The following is a 20261-nucleotide window of genomic DNA, read 5'->3' as shown; positions in this document are numbered from 1 at the left end:
GGTTTATTTACAAGTAGGTTGGATTGGTAGGAATGTAGGTAGATACTTAAAAACTGAAGTAACTAAGAGGTTTTTGCACAGATTACTTCACTGGATTACTTTACTCACCTGAAAACTGATTTTAATCCCATGCCTCTATTACACAAGCTTGCAGTTTAAGGAATCAAAATGTTGAGGAGAGGGCTGTGACGGATTCAGCATAAAAATCGTAGGATTGCCAAGTGCTGCATCCAGCAAGAGGCCGGTAAAGGCTTGAAATAGCAGCAGAAAGGGAGGATGATTGACCCACCCCTTCCCCCTTCTGTGGCTAGCCTGAAATAGCATAGCAGTCTCTGGCAGGTCCCTCAAGCCCCTCCACAGTTAACACACAGGTGTTCCAGTTGAAGTAGCTTTATTGAGATCTATTCAGTTCAGGTCTTCACCCAAACATGGTTATTGGCAGAAGTGACTAATCAGACACTGGTAGTTTTCCCACCCTCCAAATGTCCGTTGACAATCGAGCATGAAACTCTACATGAGTTGTATGGGAGCAAAATAGTTTAGGCTACATGAAGTACAAAGTGAAGCTTCCCAGTTCCTGGGACAAACACAGTGGGAGTTGTTAGCAAGAATCTTCAAGGTCGCTGCTTGCTGTGAAAAGAGAGCAGTTGGTGTTAGAATGATGAGCTGACAGTTGGTGCTAACAGAATAAGAGGTTGACAGTTCAAACAAACTGAAGAGTTAGAGAGTTGGAGCCTGGCATCTGACCAGAGAGGGTCAACCAGAGAGTCCTCTGTGTAAGGAAGGAATGGAAAAGTGTACCCTTACAGAAAAAGCATTGTTTATGAAGCACTTTTAGTCCTTGTACTGAAGTGGGACACAGCACGAAGTTGTGCTGAGACACAAGAGATCTGGGAACTTGTAGTGGTCCAAAGAAGTGGGTAGAAAGGAGTCTCCCCTTCGGCCAAAGGAACATGGTTATAGCTTTGGTATAACTATAACTCCTGCCCAGTATCTGAAAAGGTTTTTGACTCAGTATCTTAAGGTCTGCAGCAAAAGGGAAGACATGCTGTGTGTGCAACATTGGAGCACCTAACTTGTGAAGGAGTGTCAAACAAAGAACTAGGATTGATTCTTGGCTGACCAGTTTTATTGGGAGGCAATTGACATTCTTTCCTGTTCTCAGGAGGACACCATTGCTCTCCAGTTAGTTAGACCATTACTTTTTAGATCAACAGAGGGTAAGAATGTAGGAGCTAAGTTAGATAATTTTTATTTTATCTCCAATGTACCCTATGTTTCCCTATATGTAGTAAACATTTATTCTAGAAGCTAAAACACACGTGTCTGTGATTCTTTATCTGCTGTGCATATTCCACTCTGCAAGAACACTTATCCAATGCTCATCCAAGTCAACAACTTAATAAACCATACCAAGTGTTTTGTGCCTCACACCAGTGAAATAATCTGTACAAAAACCATTCCGTTACTTCAGTTTTTAAGTACCTGCCTACAGTGCTTTCTATTCGACCTACCTGTAAATAAACCTTCTGTTTCCTTTTAAAACTCCATAAGCCTCGTGTGCTAGCTTCTTTTTCAGGGAAATGCAAAATCCTGATTTTCCCTTGACTTAGACTTGGCTGGATAAAAACACAATCTATATGTTCCTTAAGGGTGGGACAATAAACAAAGTTGAAACTACAAACACAACCATGCTACAAAAGGTTCCCAGTTCAGTAAACAGCTTCATATGCTTTAGGAGGAATTTTTTACCTCAGAGTAGGGGAAAGTCAACCCAAGTTAGGGTCAGCAAAGGATCTGCAACAGCAGCATGATATTATTAACTCACCCACAACAAGTTGTTCCCACAACAAAACAACATCAATAAATTACTCTACTGTAGTGGTTTGTGAAGAAATTTGGAATAATTCCTGTCAGAAATGGCTACTAGACAGAAGAAGGGCAGAGCTCTTGCTGCTTTTGAAGGCAGCACTGAGGCCAGGGGAATCCTGGTTCCTGATTGACAGGTAGTGGTTTAAGCAGTGGAAGAAATCTGTGGGCTTTTACAGTTGGGACTTGTACAACATTGGAGAGCCTAATGTCTTCCCAGGGCCGATAGTTAACTCTAGATTTTTTGCAGATGTGGAAGCTCAAACCTTGAAAGAGCACCTAATTGATGAGGTGAATTATATGTTGGTTCCTACTGTAGCCTGGAATAAATTATTAAACTGTTATAGCTGTATAGCTGGACAACAACCAATTGCTAGAAAAGCTGTGGAGTATGGTTGATATGTGAAGTTCTGCAAAGTAGAGGTTTATCTTCTGGAGCTGAAACTGTGTCAGAACAGTGATCCTGATAGTCTTGTGAGCTCTTATTTCAGAAAAGCAGACACTGTTGCTACCATTGAAAAAACCAATGAGAAAACAATTTAATATCCCAAGTGACAAGGAAATTGGGCTCTGGAACAGATACCTGAGTAATTCTTATAACTATAAGCACCTAAGCAAACTTGACAGCACTACATGAGAGATAGATAGTTTTAATAGAAGTGCAGAATGCAGGTGGTACATGGCCCAGGCAGACTTCTCTGGTGAAATCTAGCAATTACAATCCTCTTGTAATGAAGGGAGAATTGCAGAATGCTGTCACTCAGTCATGTTTTGGCGAACATATTGCATTTTCTTTGGACATGCATGACTTGCACAATTCTGAAGAACTGCCTGTAAATGGTAAGATGGATAAACATAAACTTATCCGTTTGGATTATAAGAATTTTTTGGTTATGACAAACCTATGGCAAAGCCATCAGAGAAAGTGGATGATTCCAAACTTTGTCAACCCATTGGAAAGCCAAATATTTGCAAGATATCATCCTGTTTCCTGGCACTGATGCACTGCACTCTTCTCAATTCCCATTTATTTAGGAGACTTTCTAAAATTGGAATGAGACTTCTTCAGATGCCTGCCCCTCCCCTAGTACAGTTGTAACCCTGATGTCACGAAGATCTTTCTCACTGGTGTCCTGCAACTGTGCTCATGCACTTCTGCATGTGGGAGAACACAGCAGAAGAAGAAAATGTTCACAGTGCAACTAATTATACACAATGACAGCAAGATTGCTCTTTGGCTGAATTTTGTAAGTGGACTTTTGTAAGTTCATCTAAGAGGTGGAGATTAAGATCATAAAAGATGCAGCTAAATGAGCAAGCACAAACATGGAAAATAATGGCGAATTCTTCCAGCATTAGTTTCTCCAAAACACTGGGAGAAATGTATTAGAGGAACATTTGGGAAGCATTCTAAAATGGGGTGTGGGATGGAATTCTGGAACAACAAAGGAATGGAAATGAGGAGATGTCTTTTGTGTGAATGGTCTCCATAGAACTGTCAGATCACTGGGAGAGAGGCCTTCCTCAAACTCCGCTGAGCATCTTCGAGAAAGAACAACATTGTAGTTTAGGAAGAAGAAGATGATGTTTGGTTTTAACAAAATACATGCTCCATCGCCCTCCAGTGGCAAATTTTAGAAGATGTAAAACAGCAGGATTTGAGTCCAGTAGCACCTTAAGATTTATAGGAAGCTAAGGAGCTAATCCATCTTGATCCCAAATGGGGCTAAGTAACTGGGAATGAACCTTTGGTCTGGGCCAGCAGGGCTCTTTGTGCTTCCTTATGCAAAGAGCAGTTGGCAAATTCATGGAAGATGGATCTAGCAACAGCAATTACCCTTGATAGTTAAAAGGAATACCTCCATGTTCAGGAGCAACATATGTCTCATTTGAAGAACGCTACTTGGGAAGAGGAACTGGTGCCTTTGTGTCCTGCTTCCACATTTGAAGGTATCATAGCTGGCCACTGTCACAAAGAAATCTAAGGGTAAATGGACCGTTGATTATGCAATCCATCAGGGCTCTTATGTGGATTATCTTGGGGGACTGTGCCTGGGACAGGTAAAGCACAGAAATCTATGCCAGCATAGGGCCCACAGAACCCAAAGAGAGCAGTGCTCTGAACCAGGCAATAGGAGTTGAGAACTGGGATAGAGTTAAGATTTGACAGGGGTGGTTTTAGATAGGTATTGAGGGTTAAGAGTTAGAAGTCTGGGAGGGAGAAAGAATAGTTAGTTTGCCAGAAGTGTAAATCTCTGTCATGTCAGCCCAGGCTTGGTTAGGTTCCTATCCATACCCAGATTCTCTCTCCTAAACCCTCTTTTTTAACTTCCCACCGGGAACCCTGGGGCAACTGAGTCAGTGGGAATTTGAATGGTGGGAGCTGTCCTGGAGACTGGTGTCTAGGAAATCTATAGCAGTGCCCCTTTGCCACATTTGTATGTCACTTATTTTGGTGCCTTCACTGATGCTCTGAACGTTCTACCTAAGAGAGCCATCTCCCTGCTACAATAAGCTTCCTCTGAGCATATGGGATGGATCCCACAATCCAGAAATGCAAGAATTGTGGATGTTTCCTGCAGTCCCCTCCCCCCATAGTTCTGGTAGACCTCGGGAATACGGCCATCCCAGCCAGCAGGCTTGCCTGCTAAGGCTGGGGGCCGGGTTTGCCCCCGCGGAGAGGAAAAGCAGCTTTCCTCTCACGTGATATACAGGGCAAGCCGGGGGGGCGGAGATTCAGAATGTGTTGCTTACTCCACCCCCCGGCGTCTTCAGTTGCTGCCTCGTGCTCGGCCAGAGAGGACCTCTGTTCCTGCTCTGGCCAGCGTTGGGCGGCAACGGGAGGAGGCTTCGCAGAAGCGAAGCAGGAGCGGCGGATTCAGCAGCAGCAGCAGCAGCTGATCGGCGGCGTCAGCGCAGGGAGTATTTTCCCGGGCACGGGCCGCTTTTGCGGCAATTGGGCATTAGCCCGTTGAGGGGGAGGGGTGCTCTAGCGTGACTTGGGCTTTTAGGTCACCATCGGTGCGACTGCCCTTCTCCCCTCCTTTACAATCACAGCCCGAATCGGTGTTGGGTGGCTTTGGGGGCTTGCACCCTCTTTGGGCCTGGCAGCGTTCCTGGGAAGCTGTGGGGGAGCCTTTTGGTGCCCGATTCCCCGGGTGGCCCGGTTTTTTGGCCGAGCTTGATCACAGGGCAGGGAATTTTGCAGCCTGATTTAATTAGTGCCTTGCTGCTCTCTTCGGTTGCTTCCCCAATTGCTAGGTCGGTCGTTGGGGGCACCCCACCCTCCCTACCCCGCCCTTCATTGAGTCTAGTTTTGGCTCGTGCACACCCATAGCCCCCCCTCTTCATTTGGGGGGAGAAGGGGCTGCTTATAGAGGCTGGTGTTACCAGCAGTGGGTGGTGTGGTGGCCATTTTGTAGTGGCAGCCATTTTCTGTGGGGCATTGTGCTTTAGATATTTGGGGGCCAACGTGTCATCTTTTGAGGGAGCTTGGTAGTTGGCTCCAGGACGGCAAGTCTTTTGGGTACTATTCCCGGGCATGGTGGTATTATAGTACGCAGCAGGTATGGCCATGCCTGGCAAGGGAAAAGGGCCCTCAAAGGGCAAACAGCCAGCTAAGCACCCTCCACCTAAAAGGCCTGCTCCTGTGCTTTCCTCATCTGAGGATGAGGAGGAGGTGTCTGGTCGTCAGGAGATTCTGGATCGTATGGCAGCCCTGGAACAGGCATATGGGCCCCCATCAGCGGCCCCCTCTAGGGCTAAGAGGGCAAAAAGCTCTAGAGCAGTGTCTGCTGCTACCTTTCAACGTGAAGTACTTAAACGTTTGTCTCTTTTGGAGAAAGGTGTGACTGGCAGTGCGGAACAGACTCCCAGGGTCTCGCTGGAGGAAGTCCCATTGGCTGAGCTGGAGGATCAAGCAGAACAAAGAGAGGTGGTGGATGCTGGCCAAGTAGCAATAGCAGTGCAGCCTACGGAAGGAGAGGGTAAGTCTGCAGTGACTACGCAGTCAGCTGCATGGCCTTGGGGGCCTTGGGGACAGGTTTCTGCCTCCATCCCTTCAACGTCTCCACAGGCTCCACACATACAAGCTAACACATCACAGTTTCAGAGCATGTCTCTGACCTGGCCTCAGTGGATGCCCCCTCAAGGGGCTGGGCAAAATAGGGATCCTACAGGGGCTTCTACTTCGCAGGGTACAGGTGGACCTGCGGCATGGTATGGTGGAGTGCCTCATTTGGCTGTGAATCAGGTATCCCCTTGGGGTTATGTCCCTTGGGGGGGTTTCTCTTCCTGCTGGGCTTAGTTATGGGCCCTCTGGTGGTTATGGATCAGTCCCTTATGGTTCTCTGCCTTTTGGGGATGCAGCTATGCCTCTAGGTGATCATCTAACCCCTGCCACTAGGAATAAGATATTGCGAGGGGAATATGTAGACGTCTTCATATTCAGGGAGTTGGAGAAAAAAGAGAAAGAGGAGCTTGATGACCATGATAAGGAGCGGCTGAAGAGGAGGAAAGTGGATCGCAATTGGCACAACTGGCTACCCGGCATGTTGATTTACGCGGGGGTTATTGCCAGGGTGCAGCCGTGGAGGGCTGCCTCATTATTCCAATACATTGATATTATCTATAGGGGGTGGAGCCTGGCTCCAATACAATGAAGAATTCCGCATGCGGGCTGCCCTTAATCCGACAATGCAGTGGGACAAGATTCACCAGCAACTGTGGTTGCAAGTGATGTCCCCAGCCAAGCCTAATTTGGGGGACCACTCGGGTAGCGGTCACCTGGTTCAGAAAACCCCAAACATACAAGGTACCCACGTAACAGCGGGTCAGCCGGTTCAACCCCGGCTCCTCTGTTGGGAATATAGCTCCCAGGGGGTTTGCAACAGAAAGTCTTGTGGATTCAAGCACCAGTGCCCCATTTGTGGGGGGGCACACCCTTTTACGTCCTGCCCACGGCAGTCCCGTCAAGGGGGTAGAAGGGGTGGAGGAGGTGGTGGTTTTAAGGCCCCAGCTGGAAAAGGGACCCAGCCCCATAAACCTGAGGGCTCTTAGGGAGCTCCTGGCCCACTACCCCAGACGGCAGGATGCATGCTTTTTGTTAGAGGGCTTCACATTTGGTTTTAGAATTCCTTTTCAGGGCCCTCAGGCACCTTATATGTCACCTAATTTGTATTCTATAGTAGGCATGGAGGAGTTGGTGCGTAGGAAGATAGCCAAGGAAGTGTGGAAGGGCGTGTGTTAGGCCCTTTCCCTGCCCCCCCTGTTCCGTGCCTGCAGGTTTCCCCCCTGGGTATAGAAGGCTCCTGGTGACTATCGGCTCATTCACCATTTGTCGTACCCCAAAGGCGGATCAGTTAATGACGCCATCCCGGGGCACCTGTGTTCAGTTAGGTATACGTCCTTTGACCAAGCGGTCAGGGTTGTGAGAAGGTGCGGTGTAGGGGCGGACCTGGCCAAATGCGACATCAAGTCTGCATTTTGCCTTTTGCCAGTGCACCCTGAGTATTTCGAACTGTTGGGATTTTCTTTTGAGGGCCAATTTTACATGGACAGAGCGCTCCCCATGGGATGCTCTATCTCTTGTGCATCCTTTGAGCATTTCAGTTCATTTCTTGAATGGGCACTGCGGTCTAGGCTTAATTGCCGGGACACCGCTCATTATTTAGATGATTTTATTTTCACGGCACCTGCTGGGGGTGGGCGTTGTGCCCAACTCTTGCAAGGGCTTATTACATTGGCTAGCGATCTGGGAATACTGCTAGCACATGAGAAGACTGAGGGCCCTACCCCAGTTCTTACCTTTGGGGGCATCAAGCTGGATACGGTGCAGCAAACTTCGCGCTTGCCAGCTGAAAAGCTCAATGAGCTTAGGGTCAGGTTAGCTGCCTTCCAGCAGAAGCGTAGAGTTACTTTGGTGGAGCTTCAACAGCTGGTTGGGCATTTGAATTTTGCCTGTAGGGTTGTGGCTCCAGGTAGACCTTTTTTGCGGCGCTTATGCGATGCAATGGGGGGGCTCTGCCTGCCCCACCACAGGCTTAAGGTTACTGTGGGTATGAGCGCAGACCTGCAAGTGTGGATGGAGTTTCTTAGGGACTTTAATGGGGTCTCATTTTGGAGGGAGGAATTGCGATTGAGGGCAGACTTGCAGGTGGCCTCTGACTCATCTGGAGCAGTAGGTTTTGGGGTTTATTTCCGGGGCCACTGGTGTGCTGAACGCTGACCTGCCAATTGGATCAGGCGTGGCCTGACTAGGGACCTCACCTTTCTGGAGCTGTTTCCAATCCTGGTGGCAGTGAGTTTGTGGGGGAATGAATTGGCTAATCACTCAGTACATTTGTGGTGTGATAACCAGGCAGTGGTTCATGTCCTTTGCTCACTCTCATCCAGGTCCCCCAGGGTGATGAGGTTGATTAGGGTGTTCACTCTCCAGTGCTTGAGGTTGAATGTATTGTTTAAGGCAAAACATGTCCCCGGGATTAACAATAGCGTGGCAGATGCTCTGTCTCGCTTTCAGATGGGCCGATTTCGCCAGCTTGCCCCCGAGGCCAACGTATTGCCGGCCGTGATGCTGAGGGAACTGTGGAAGCTTGGATGTTAGAGGCGGAGAGGGCGATTCACTTAGCAATTGCTCCCAGCACACAGCAGTCTTACGATAGAGCGGTGCGCCAGTTCTCTGACTTTAGAAGGGTTTCTGGATTGCAGCAAGTGTGGCCTATCCCGGTGAGGCACCTTATGCAGTTTTGCGTGGTGCAAAGAGGTAAGGGCTTAGCGGTTAAATCTATCCGTGGGCAGCTAGCGGCATTGACGTTTGCTAGTAAGGCCAAGGGATTTGGGGATGCCACGAGCGATTTCCGGCTGCAGAAAATGCTTGAGGGTTGGTCCTGTGAAGGGGGCTCACAGAAGGATGAACGTCAGCCCATTTCTCCATCTGTGCTCTGTGGGTTGGGGCAGGCATGGTCCAAGGTGTGTAGCTCAGGATTCGAGGCATGCTTGTTCCATGCAGCGGCTCTCACAGCCTTTTTTGGTGCTCTGAGAGTAAGCAAATTGGTTGCCCGGTCACGGGCGGATAGTTCTGGTTATGCCCTTAGGGCGCAGGATCTGAAATTTGTGGGAGAGTCAGTTACTTTACTGGTCCGAAGGTCTAAGACTGACCAGAGGGGCAAGGGGTCCACGATTTGCCTGGGAAAATGCACAGAGCCCGGGCTGTGACCTGTTGCTGCACTCCGGCGTTATGTCACAAAGAGAGGTGATGGAGCCAGCCCCCTTTTCTGACATGAGGACAGTTCCCCGTTAACCAAATACCAATTCTGGACCATCACGGGCAAGGCTCTTGTGGTGTTGGGCCTGGAAGGGGTTAAGTTTGGAACACATTCATTCCGGATTGGGGCCGCCTCTACAGCGGCTGCCATGGGCTATTCGGGACCTGTCATTCAATCAGTGGGGCGGTGGCATTCCACCACATTTCAGTCATACATACGGTCTTTGGACAGTTTTACAAGCAGGTACTGATTTTGATTTCTTTACAGGAGCTGTGGTTCGCCAAGGGAGGATGAGGATGCACATCCTTATTTGCGGCCATAGTATGATTTTTTGGGCGGCCCATCAGGCGAAGAAGACTTCGATCAGGTCTCAGCTTGGCCTGGGCCGATGGGCCACGGTGGAGTGGCAGGGCCATTGTGGCTTGAGATGGCCAGGTCTGCTGCCACTGCTTTTCGAAGGCAGAAGTAGCCTGCAGCCCGATATCTTGGTGATACACCTTGGGGGCAATGATCTGGGGTTGGTTAAGGGCAAGGCTCTATCTTTACAGGCTGTGGCAGACCTGCGCTTTATTGGGGAACAATGGCCTGGCACTCTAATCATATGGTCGGCAATACTTCCACGCCGCGTATGGCAGGAGGCATTGGACCCAGCGGGGATCGACAGGGCTACGCATCGAGCCAACCGAGCCCTTGAGAAGGCTTTAGGTACAGGGTTGGGTATTTACCTGCCACATCCTAACATTTGGGTTGATAGGTCTGAGTTATACCGTTCAGATGGGGTCCACTTATCAGCAGCAGGCAATACTATATTCCTGAGTGATTTGCAGCAAGGGCTCAGGTTGGCCATAAGCCACCTGTGGGGCGTCAGGGCCTAAACAGAGGTTTGGCCCTGGCATAGGGAGGATAGGATCAAAAAGAGTGGGCCGGTGACCCCCTTGGCATATTCCCATTAGGCGGGAATTGGGGTCTGCCAGGAGTGGCTGGTGAGGCTGTATGGCTGCCAGCTGCGAGGGCAGACTGCCTGGGTGGGGAACTTGGGCAAGGCCACCCCCAGGCTATACGGTTGTGGGGGATGGAGCTTGCCAGGGGAACCACTAGCCTGGCCGCCGGGTCCCAGCCATCCATTGGATGGAACACCCCCGGGGCAGCGGGGGCTCGCCCAGACAGGTCAAGGCGGAGGTCCAGGTGGACCCCAGGGCTTGACCTGTACCACAGTTAGATCCCTTGCCGCAATGACAGGTTGTGTTATGTTTTAGTTAATAAAGTGGCCCTTTGTTATACCCAAACTTGGTCTCTGTCTTTTATATCGACTGGGGGGGCAAAGTGTATTCCTGGGGATGCAGGTGGGGAAAAGGAAGAAAGCAAAAATTATCCTCTGCAGAGATATAAGAGGCAAGAAGGGGCATTTCATCCCACAGAAGCCTCCCACCCACATGGGTATTAGACCACACAAAATGATGGCTTTGCAAAGAGAAACATGAGAAAATCTTAATTAAAATTGTATCTCTGTGACAACTGTAAGTCTTTAGGCAATCTTTGGCCATTTCTCAGTGGCTCTGTATGCTTCCATTCTTGCGTGTATGTGCGCGTCACCTCATTTTCACTGTGGTGCTGATTGTTCATTTTCCCTTGTGCGTCACCAAAACCAAAAACCATACTACAGCAAACACAAAGGTGCAGCAAAAACGGTCTACAGTAGTTTCTTGTTCACTGAGCAAGAGTAAAGCTTTTCTCAGCCTCTTAATCTCTAACAGGAGGTATAGCCAAATTAACATACAGTATCAAAGAAATAGTAAATCAAAGATTAATACAAAATACCACAAGGTAAGCGAAGGTAAGAACTGTGACCTGCATGCATTCCATAAACTACAGTGTGTAGTTTTCCACCATATGCTAAACAAATGACTCCATGTTTCAATTAGGCAATGTTGGTGAGATTTTTCATAATATGTCCTTAATGTGTAAATATGGCTGCAAAATAAGACCATATGATGTGTCCTGAAGAGGAGATGAGTAGGAAGTCTTTCTCCACTACTCTTGCTGATGACATTCCATATTTGCGTTCATTATTATTCCTGTATAAGACTATCTTGAGTAAGTAAATATTTAGCATATATGTTGTTAAAGTGGTTCTTTTGAAGTTGGTCAGATGTTAATTTCCCAATAGAAGAATGCAACTCAGGAGAGTTATGAGATCTTTCTTCCTTCTGCAAGTAGTGTTTTATTCCCAACACACAGGGATAGCCCTTTCATTTGACCCTGGTATACACAGAAAAAGTCCCGGTATAAAAGTTCACCTGGTGGTATTGTTTTGGTTTGTACAGTCAGAGGGATGCCTCAAGAGTCCAGGGACAAACTTGGGTATCTATTCAGGATGTCTCTTTTTCGTCATCTTCACTGTCTTCTGAGTCACTTCTTGTGTCTTTTTCAATCTGCAAGATAACCAGACAACTCATCACCAACCTCAGCTATCTGTACTTTTCCTTTGTCCAGACAGATGTTTCCAGAAATGTAACCAACTTCTGCATTTTTTTTCATTTTCTCCTCTAGGAACAGACAGAAACCCAGTAAATTCTGCCAAGGCTACAGTCTATCTTCTGAAATCTGAAAGGGAATAAGCAATCCACTGAGCACATACTCGTTGGTCCTGGCTAAGCATCTCTGCACATGCTCACAAGCTTCTGACACGGGAAGTAGGAAGGGAATAGTGGTCACTGTGACTGAGAGTGTGGCAGAGTGAACTGCTGTTTTTAGTTACTGTGCACAGAGAGAACATTCAGTCTGGGCAAAGCAGGCATCCTGTGTGGTTCACTTAGGTGGCCTGTATGGAAGCCTGAACTGTGTGTGTCTGTGAGAGAGCATTCATTTGATCTGAAGCAGGCAAACTATGTCTGTGAGCCTGACAGGGAAAGTTTATAAAGATCTGTGTGACTGTGCCTATGTAAAGAAACCTTAAGAACAGAGAACTATCTTTGAAACCATCAAGCTTAAGTACTAGTATGAAACCAATACACTTCTTGTAAAAATAAATGTTTATTTTGGGTTTTTTCTCCGTTCAAGTGTATACATTATTCCTATATCCCATTCCTATCCTCAGGGCCAGATAGCCCCACAAAGGAGCATGATGTTTGGGCACATTACTAAAGGTGAAATTTAAAATAACTATTTTGGAATATAATATCTGGTGTCAGCAATCTACCAAGAGGGTGTAAGAAGAGGGTTAAAGGAAATATCTAACTGAAAAAGAAAGAGGGTAGTGCTTTGTATTATGTTGAGTATGCTTCTATGTACTTCTATTGTCATTTCTATTTCTATTTCAAATAAAATTTTAGTTTAAAAAATACAGCAGAAAGAACTTTGACTATGGCAATCAAGCTTTCCGTGTGCTAAAGTGACACAACTACATAAATTGAGGTATCTTTCAGAAGGGGGAGGGGTGTTGCCCCTCTCTCTGTTTATTGTCTAGATTTAACCATGGGGAGAGATGCTTATGAGAATATACAGAATGAATTCCCATGCTGATGGTCCGCAAACAGCTTTGACATATTGGGGACTCCAGGTCCCAAAATCTTTTCCCTGGACTTGGAGCACCCACCCCTGACCACTCTCTGCTCCTACCGTGCCATGTGCAAGGACCTTGTACACCTTTTGGATGACCAGGTAACACCAGAAGAGCTGCACCAGGTATAGGACCATCAAGAGAGCATTCATGAAGTAGTAGCCAAAGAAAGGTTGGTAGAGTTCCATGAAGTAATAGTATGTGTTGTAGAGCACTCTATGGGACAAAGAAAGGTCAAAGTCATGAGAAGTGAAGACTCTCCACCATCTTGCCTTTAGATCATTACCTATTTGGGGTTTTCCCATATGCTAACTATAGCTATGGCAAAGGTCTGTGGTGACACTCCATTTGGGTGACCACCACAGCCTCCTCATCTGAATTTCCCCTCAGTTCAGATCTCCAAATTACCTGATTTTGTTCCTAAAGTGGAAACAACACAATAAGAACCTCAGTTGTTCCCACTTTACATGCACATGCACACAGTTTGCCTCTAACACTGGTTCCTTCCATTCAATTGCATCTCCCTCCTCGCATATTCTCAATGCTCCTTTGTGTATGGACAAAGCACTGCAAGGGACTTCTGGTTTGGAATGATGGCAACCTGACATTGTTCAGCTAAGCTGAGCAATCAAGGGCTCCTGTTTTCAGCAGGACAGGTATACCAGATACCTGCTGCCACTCTTCTACAGGCAGAAGAAGAGCTGGGACACTACAATCCTTGGAGAGTGTAAGATCTCGGCGTGGGGGAAGCCCTGAATAAAGGATTTTTCCCAGCACCTTGAGATCCACTCGGAGATGGGGGAGCTTCAATCTCTGCAGGGCCCTTTTTGAGCCAAGGTTTGGCATAAGATCATCAGAATCCAGGCCTCTTTAAAAGAATTTGAACAACTTTGGCTGTAAGAAACAGCACGGAAAACCCAATAAGGAATGGAACAAGATAAAGATGGCTATCTTTTGGGGGGACTAAAATGATAAAGGGAAAAAATATTGGAAAGTGAAAATAACTTACCAGTAGCACTGCAAAAGATTTGCTTGAAGAGTTGTGTGGAAAAAGAAAAGAATTTGACCAAAATTGAAGCATTTGGGAAGGAAAAAACAAGATTGTTTATGCATGCCTGTGGTTTCCGAGTGCTGATAAGGATGCTGTGAGCAGGAAGGGCAATCCAAAGGAGAAACTGGGAAACATTGTGAGACTGTGAAAAGCATAGAGGAATGAGATTATATGCCTAGAGGGGAGCTGGAGGGCAGAAGTAAACAGGAGAGTGAGCAGCTGCCATCTTTGGAGTGGGAATAAAGAAGCATAGACTTTATCATACAGCTTTGGCGCCACTTAGCAGTTTTACAGATAAATGAAAGACAAATTGACTTTAAGTGTAAAAAGGAACTTTTAAAGTGTAAAAAGGAACTTTTAAAGTGCTGGACTGAAAGTCAATTTTAACAACGGAGCTTAGAAATAGAGCCACGACTTGGACTGGAGCAAAAGTCAGTCCAAGAATGGCAAAGAAGACAGATAAGGGGAATAAGAATGGCAGGCAGCCATGGAAGCTTTGGAAAAGAGAATGTTGGATGGCATGCAGGATATATGTCAGAAGATGGCTGAAAGTTTGATGGAAAAAATGACTAAATTGAGCCAAGCAGAGGTGGCAGAAATAAATAAAAATATAGACAGAATGAAGAAGGAGTTGCAAGAAACAATGCAATTAGTACAAGATGTGGAACAAACAACTAGAAACCTAAAAGAAGAAAATGTAAAGCTCCAGGTGCATATAGCGTTGTTAGAATGCAAAGCAACAGAGACCCACCTGAGAATGTGAGGTGTGCCAGAAACTTTGAGGCAAAATATACAAGAGCAAATAGTGGGTGCACTGGCAGAATTTTTAGAGAAGCAGCCAGAAGAAATAGAAGCTAACTTGGATCTGACATACAGAGTAAATTCTGCTTATGCACAGCAAAAGAATCTACCAAGAGATGTAATGATACAACTGACAACCAAGAAACTGAAAGAAGAAATCCTGAGGAAACATTATACTGACCCATTGGAGATGGAGGGGAGCAGAATTAGAATCATGAAGGAATTTCCCAGAAAGATACTACAGGAATGAAGAAAATATAGAGAATTGACTGAGACTGAGAGAAAAGAATATAAGGTATCGATGGGAAATACCTGAAGGTCTGAGTTTTAATTTCCAGTCTAAGAGAATCAATATCAAGACAGTGCAACAAATGACGATGTTTTTGAGTGATAACCAAAAAGACTTTGTGAAACCCTCTAAAGAGTAAATTATCATGGAGTACAAATTGATTTCTTGGGATGTTAATGGACTTAATTCACCCCAGAAACATAAATCTGTTTTTCATTGGCTAAGAAAACAAAAATGTAATATAATTTGTTTGCAAGAAACCCATATTAAAGACCAGGATAGTAAATTTTTAAAAAATGGGCTATTAGGTTTAGAATTTCTCTCATCAGCAAAAGAAAAGAAAAGAGGAATTGTGATCTATGTAAAACAAGAACTGGAACCTAAAATGGTTTTTAGAGACAAAGAAGGAAGATACCTGGCGGTGGAAATAATGTTGAATGCAAGAAAAACCTTGGTTCTAGGAATATATGCACCCAATGGTGCTAAAGATGGTTATTATAAAGAATTAATTCAGAACCTAGACCAAGTGACATATGACCAGATAATGTTGATGGGAGATTTCAATCAAGTTGTGAACTTGCAACTAGATAAACAGTCAAAGAAGACTCAAAGCTTTGTAGGGAAATTACCAAAATCCTTCTTTGAATTAGTAAAACAGGAAAATCTGGAAGATGTTTGGAGGAAATGGAACCCTAAAGTGAGAGATTTTACTTATTATTCAGCAAGACATCAATCCTTTTCAAGAATAGATATGATTTGGACTACAAAAGATATTGGCTTATTGACTAAGAAAATAGAAGTAATGCCGAAAGTGACCTCTGATCATAATCCGATGATGTGGAGAGCTTCTACGGGCTTTAGGAAATTTAGATGGAGATTGAATGAAGAATTATTTCAGAGACAACCAAATGTGGACTATATTCAGAAAGAAACTAAATATTTTTTTCAATACAATATGGGAAAAGAGGTTCCAATATAAACGGTGTGGGATGCTTATAAGGCTGTGATCAGGGGTTAACTGATTACATTGAACAGTAAAGAAAAGAAAGCTAGAGAAAAGAAATTTCAAGAGATCCAGGAGAAAATAAGCAAGAAGGAACAAGAGTTAAAGAAAAGACCAGGAAAGAAGAAAATCCTGCAAGAGATTAGAATATTACAAGAACAAATAAGGGCTTTTGCAAACAAAGAGCTAGAATGGAATTTAAAGAAATTGCAACAAAAATCATTTGAAGGTGCAAACAAGCCAGGGAAATTTTTAGCCTGGCAACTAAAGAAGAAAAGAGAGGAAAAAATAGGCAAAATTCTGGAGAATGGCAAAGAAGTAGTGGATCAGAAAGGAATAAAAAGATTTTTTTATAAGTATTATGCCAAATTGTTTCAAAAGAAGTTAATCAGTAAAGAAAAAATTGAATTATACATGGACAAGATGAAGCTACCGAAGATTTCAGAGCATATGAGGACACTGTTGAACAATCCAATTACAGAGGAGGAAATTGAAAAGTCTATTAACTCAATGAAAATAGGTAAAGCGCCGGGTCTAGATGGGATTTCAGCTAAATTTTACAAAATTTTGAAAAAAGACTTGGTGCCAATTTTGATGAATGAGACTATGAAAAAGTTGGGAATACCAAATTCATGGAATGAGGCTAATATTTCACTGATCCCAAAGGAGATGCAGAATACAACAGACGTCAAAAACTACAGACCTATATCTCTTCTAAATAATGATTACAAGATTTTTGCGAAAATATTAGCGGAAAGATTGAAAATATTCTTAATGGAATTTATCGGTGAAGAACAAGCAGGGTTTTTGCCTAATAGACAAATAAAAGATAACTTGAGAGCCGTGATGGATGCAATTGAATACTATGACAAACATCCTAAGAAAGAGGTGGGCCTTTTCTTTGCAGACGCGGAGAAGGCCTTTGACAATTTAAATTGGGAGTTTGTTTTTAACAATGGAAAAGATGGGATTGGGGGAAGATTTTATAGAAGCTAGAAAGGCAATTTATCAATACCAGCAAGCGGCATTGTGTATAAACAATGATTTGACAGAAAAATTTGAGGTAAGAAAAGGTACAAGACAAGGATGTCCACTTTCGCCTTTACTGTTTGTAATGGTTTTGGAAATATTGTTAAGACAGATAAGAGAAGAACAGAGTATTAAAAGTATAAGACTTAAAGGCCTCTCTTATAAATTTAGAGCTTTTGCAGATGATGTGATGTTTATCATGGAAGATCCGATTCAGACACTACCGTTGCTGTTAGAAGAGATTAAAGAGTTTGAGAATTTGGCAGGCTTTTATATTAATAGAACCAAATCTAAACTGCTGTGTAAAAACATGACCAAAGCCAAACAGATGGAGTTGATGAATCTTACTCAATGCAAAGTGGTGCAAAAAACAAAATACCTGGGAATTGAATTAACAATGAAGAATATAGACTTATATAAGAATAATTATGAAAAACTGTGGGGGCAAGTGGAAAGAGACATGATAAAATGGAACAAACTGAATTTGTCGTTGTTGGGTCATATATCGGTTTTGAAAATGAATGTATTGCCAAGAGTAATGCTTTTACTACAAACAATCCCAATTGTAAAAGAGGTGAAACAATTTGATAAGTGGCAAAGGAAATTGTTAAACTTTGTGTGGGCGGGGAAAAAGCCAAGAGTAAAGATGAAAGTGTTGTATGATGCCAAAGAAAGGGGTGGTTTAGAACTACCAAACTTGAGATTATACCATGAGGCGGTTTGTTTGACATGATTAAGAGACTGGGTGAATTTAACTAATCGTAAGATGTTAACTTTGGAGGGGCACAATAATCTTTCTGGTTGGCATGCATATTTGTGGTATGATAAATATAAAATCGATGGTATGTTTCAACATCACTATTTAAGGAAAAATATTTTTTCGGTTTGGATGAAATACAGAAAATACGTGGAAGAGAAAAGACCTCTGTGGATTGTTCTGGCAGAGGTTATAAAACCACATACAGAGTACCAAGGCGACAATTGGATAACGTATAAAGACTTATTGCTTATTGATGGAAACACAGTCAAAATGAAGAAGGAAGAGGACTTAGCATTTGAATACGGATGGCTGCAGTACAGACAAATAACAGACTTATTTGAGACAGATAAAAGGAAAGTTGGTTTTAGAACTAGAAACTCAGAACTGGAAGAACTTCTCTTAGGAGAGGGAACAAAGATAATTTCGAAGTTTTATAAGCTTCTTCTGAAGTGGTATACAGAGGATAAGGTGGTTAAGTCTCAAATGGTGAAATGGGCATTGAATTTTAATAAAGAGATTACAATGGATGCATGGGAGTACTTGTGGAAAAATGCCATGAAAATATCTACATGTGTTAATTTTAAAGAAAATGTTTATAAAATGATGTATAGATGGTATTTAATGCTGAAAAAGTTAGCAATTATGAATAATTTGATGTCAAACAAATGTTGGAAATGTAAGGAACATGAAGGTTCTTTCTACCATATGTGGTGGACTTGTGACAAAGTAAAACAATTCTGGCCTATGATATATGTGGAAATGTTGAAAATTATGAAAGGTAATCTGCAGAAAAATCCTGAAATGTTTCTGTTAGGACTTGATATGGAAAAAACAGATCTAAGAGACAGAACATTAATGTGGTATATGACTATAGCAGCAAGATTACTATATGCACAATAATGGAAACAAGAAAAGGTACCAGAAGTGGAGGAATGGATACAAAAACTGCTATATATGGTGGAAATGGATAAATTAACTAGAAAAATGAAAGAACAAAGTTCAAATGAATTTCTGAGTGACTGGGAGAAATTTAAAGTGTATTTGGAAAAAAACTGGGATGTTAAGGACCAATTGTGGTCTATGGACAATTATTGAGGTGTAAGAAACTGGGTTAAGTTGATATGCAATGTAAGTTTACCTTGGAAGATAAGGGTGATTAATGGAACTGAGGGAACCTTATAAAAGTTAAAGGGATTAAGTGCTGTGGGGGGGTCTGTTGGGAGGGGGAAGGGGGGTGGGGAAATATACACTGTAATTGTTAAATGATAAATGTATGTGATAATTGTTATTTAGAGAGAAAATGAACATAGGGTATACATGTAGTATTGGTTTAATCTACCCAATAAAAGTTTATTAAAAAAAAAAAAGACAAAGCACTGCAAGAAAGTAACCTTGATGACTCTGTGAACAAAGAGTCTTCCTTTATTTTTTTGCAGTGTTTCAAGTTTCAACTATGTGCATTTGCAAATCAGTAATGCAGGAGGAGGAAAGATGCATGAGTATTAAATGTGGCATTTTGGCTCTTAAATCTGGACACTCGCACTATACATTATGTATATGACAGGGTAAGGCTAATGTGGAATGTCTACTCCACCCTGTCTCGCTGCCTACAGTGGCTCATAACCATGGATGCTCCTCTCCACCTCCATCAATGTCTTTGAAACCCAGCTAAAGTAGAAGCTATAATGAGACACATTGGAAAGTTGCAGAAAGGGCTCAGAGATGTGACCAAGAACTGAAACTTACTTGAAGGGGAAAAGCACCAAGCGAGTGAAGAGGAAACTTATGGCAAATACAACGAAGAGGGTGTCACAAGTCCAGCGCCATTTCAGGTAGCTGAAGACCTTGGCAAGCTAGGGATGGTGGAGACAGAAAGCACATGGATCAAAAGGATCTTATGTAGCAATCAATGATACAGCTGCACACAGTCCAGTTTTAAATTGCTGTCAAAGATCTAGGGAAGTCCAGAAGGGGAGGCCATATTAGTCTACTGTAGCAAAACAAACAAACCAGAAGTCGAGAGGCACTGGAAAGACTATTCTTGTTTGTTTGTTTGTTTGTTTGTTTGTTTGTTTGTTTGTTTGTTTGTTTGTTTGTTTCTTTCTTTCTTTCTTTCTTTCTTTCTTTCTTTCTTTCTTTCTTTCTTTCTTTCTTTCTTTCTTTGTTCAGCTTACACCTTACCCTTCCCACAAGCAGGCTCAAGACGGTTTCCAACAAAATATACCGTTAAAATACAATAATACATTATTGCAAATAGCATAAAATCCAATATTAACCCACATTGATCCTAGTAGCATAAAAATCCAGGTGCCACTGAACAAATCAGGCTACTGTAAAATGGCCATAAACCATGGGCACCATCATGATGTAACTTCAGTGCAGCTGCAAAAGGAGGGTATGGTGGTCAGAAGAGGGGACAAAATGCTGGCCCCTAGCCAAAGGCCTGGTGGAACATCTCTGTTTTGTAGGACTTGTGGAACTGTGAAAGGTCCTGCAGGGCCTGTATCTCCATTGGGAGAGTGTTCCACTAGGCTGGGGCCAGGGCAAAAAAAGCCCTGGCCCTAGTTGAAGCCAGCCAAATGTCCCTTGGGCCAGGGACCATCAAAAGCTTCTTATTCGCAGAGGCCCTGTGGGT

At 43.8% G+C, this 20261-nt stretch overlaps 1 protein-coding gene across 1 annotated transcript in view; it reads right to left on the bottom strand.

Moving 5' to 3' along the window:
* Positions 1-11503: 11503 nt before the first annotated feature.
* The window catches only part of LOC129330253 (ceramide synthase 4-like), a 43981-nt gene continuing 35223 nt past the window's right edge, over positions 11504-20261 (bottom strand). Inside the window, exons 6-8 of the mRNA XM_054980290.1 lie at positions 19373-19479; positions 12753-12909; positions 11504-11566 (exon numbers count right to left, since the gene is read on the bottom strand). Of these exons, the coding sequence (XP_054836265.1) occupies positions 11504-11566; positions 12753-12909; positions 19373-19479 (327 nt within the window). The remainder of the gene's footprint in view (positions 11567-12752; positions 12910-19372; positions 19480-20261) is intronic.

Source organism: Eublepharis macularius, chromosome 5 (genome assembly GCF_028583425.1).
Source record: "Eublepharis macularius isolate TG4126 chromosome 5, MPM_Emac_v1.0, whole genome shotgun sequence".
Classification (NCBI taxonomy): domain Eukaryota; kingdom Metazoa; phylum Chordata; class Lepidosauria; order Squamata; family Eublepharidae; genus Eublepharis; species Eublepharis macularius.
This window is presented reverse-complemented; position numbering and strand designations above follow the sequence as displayed.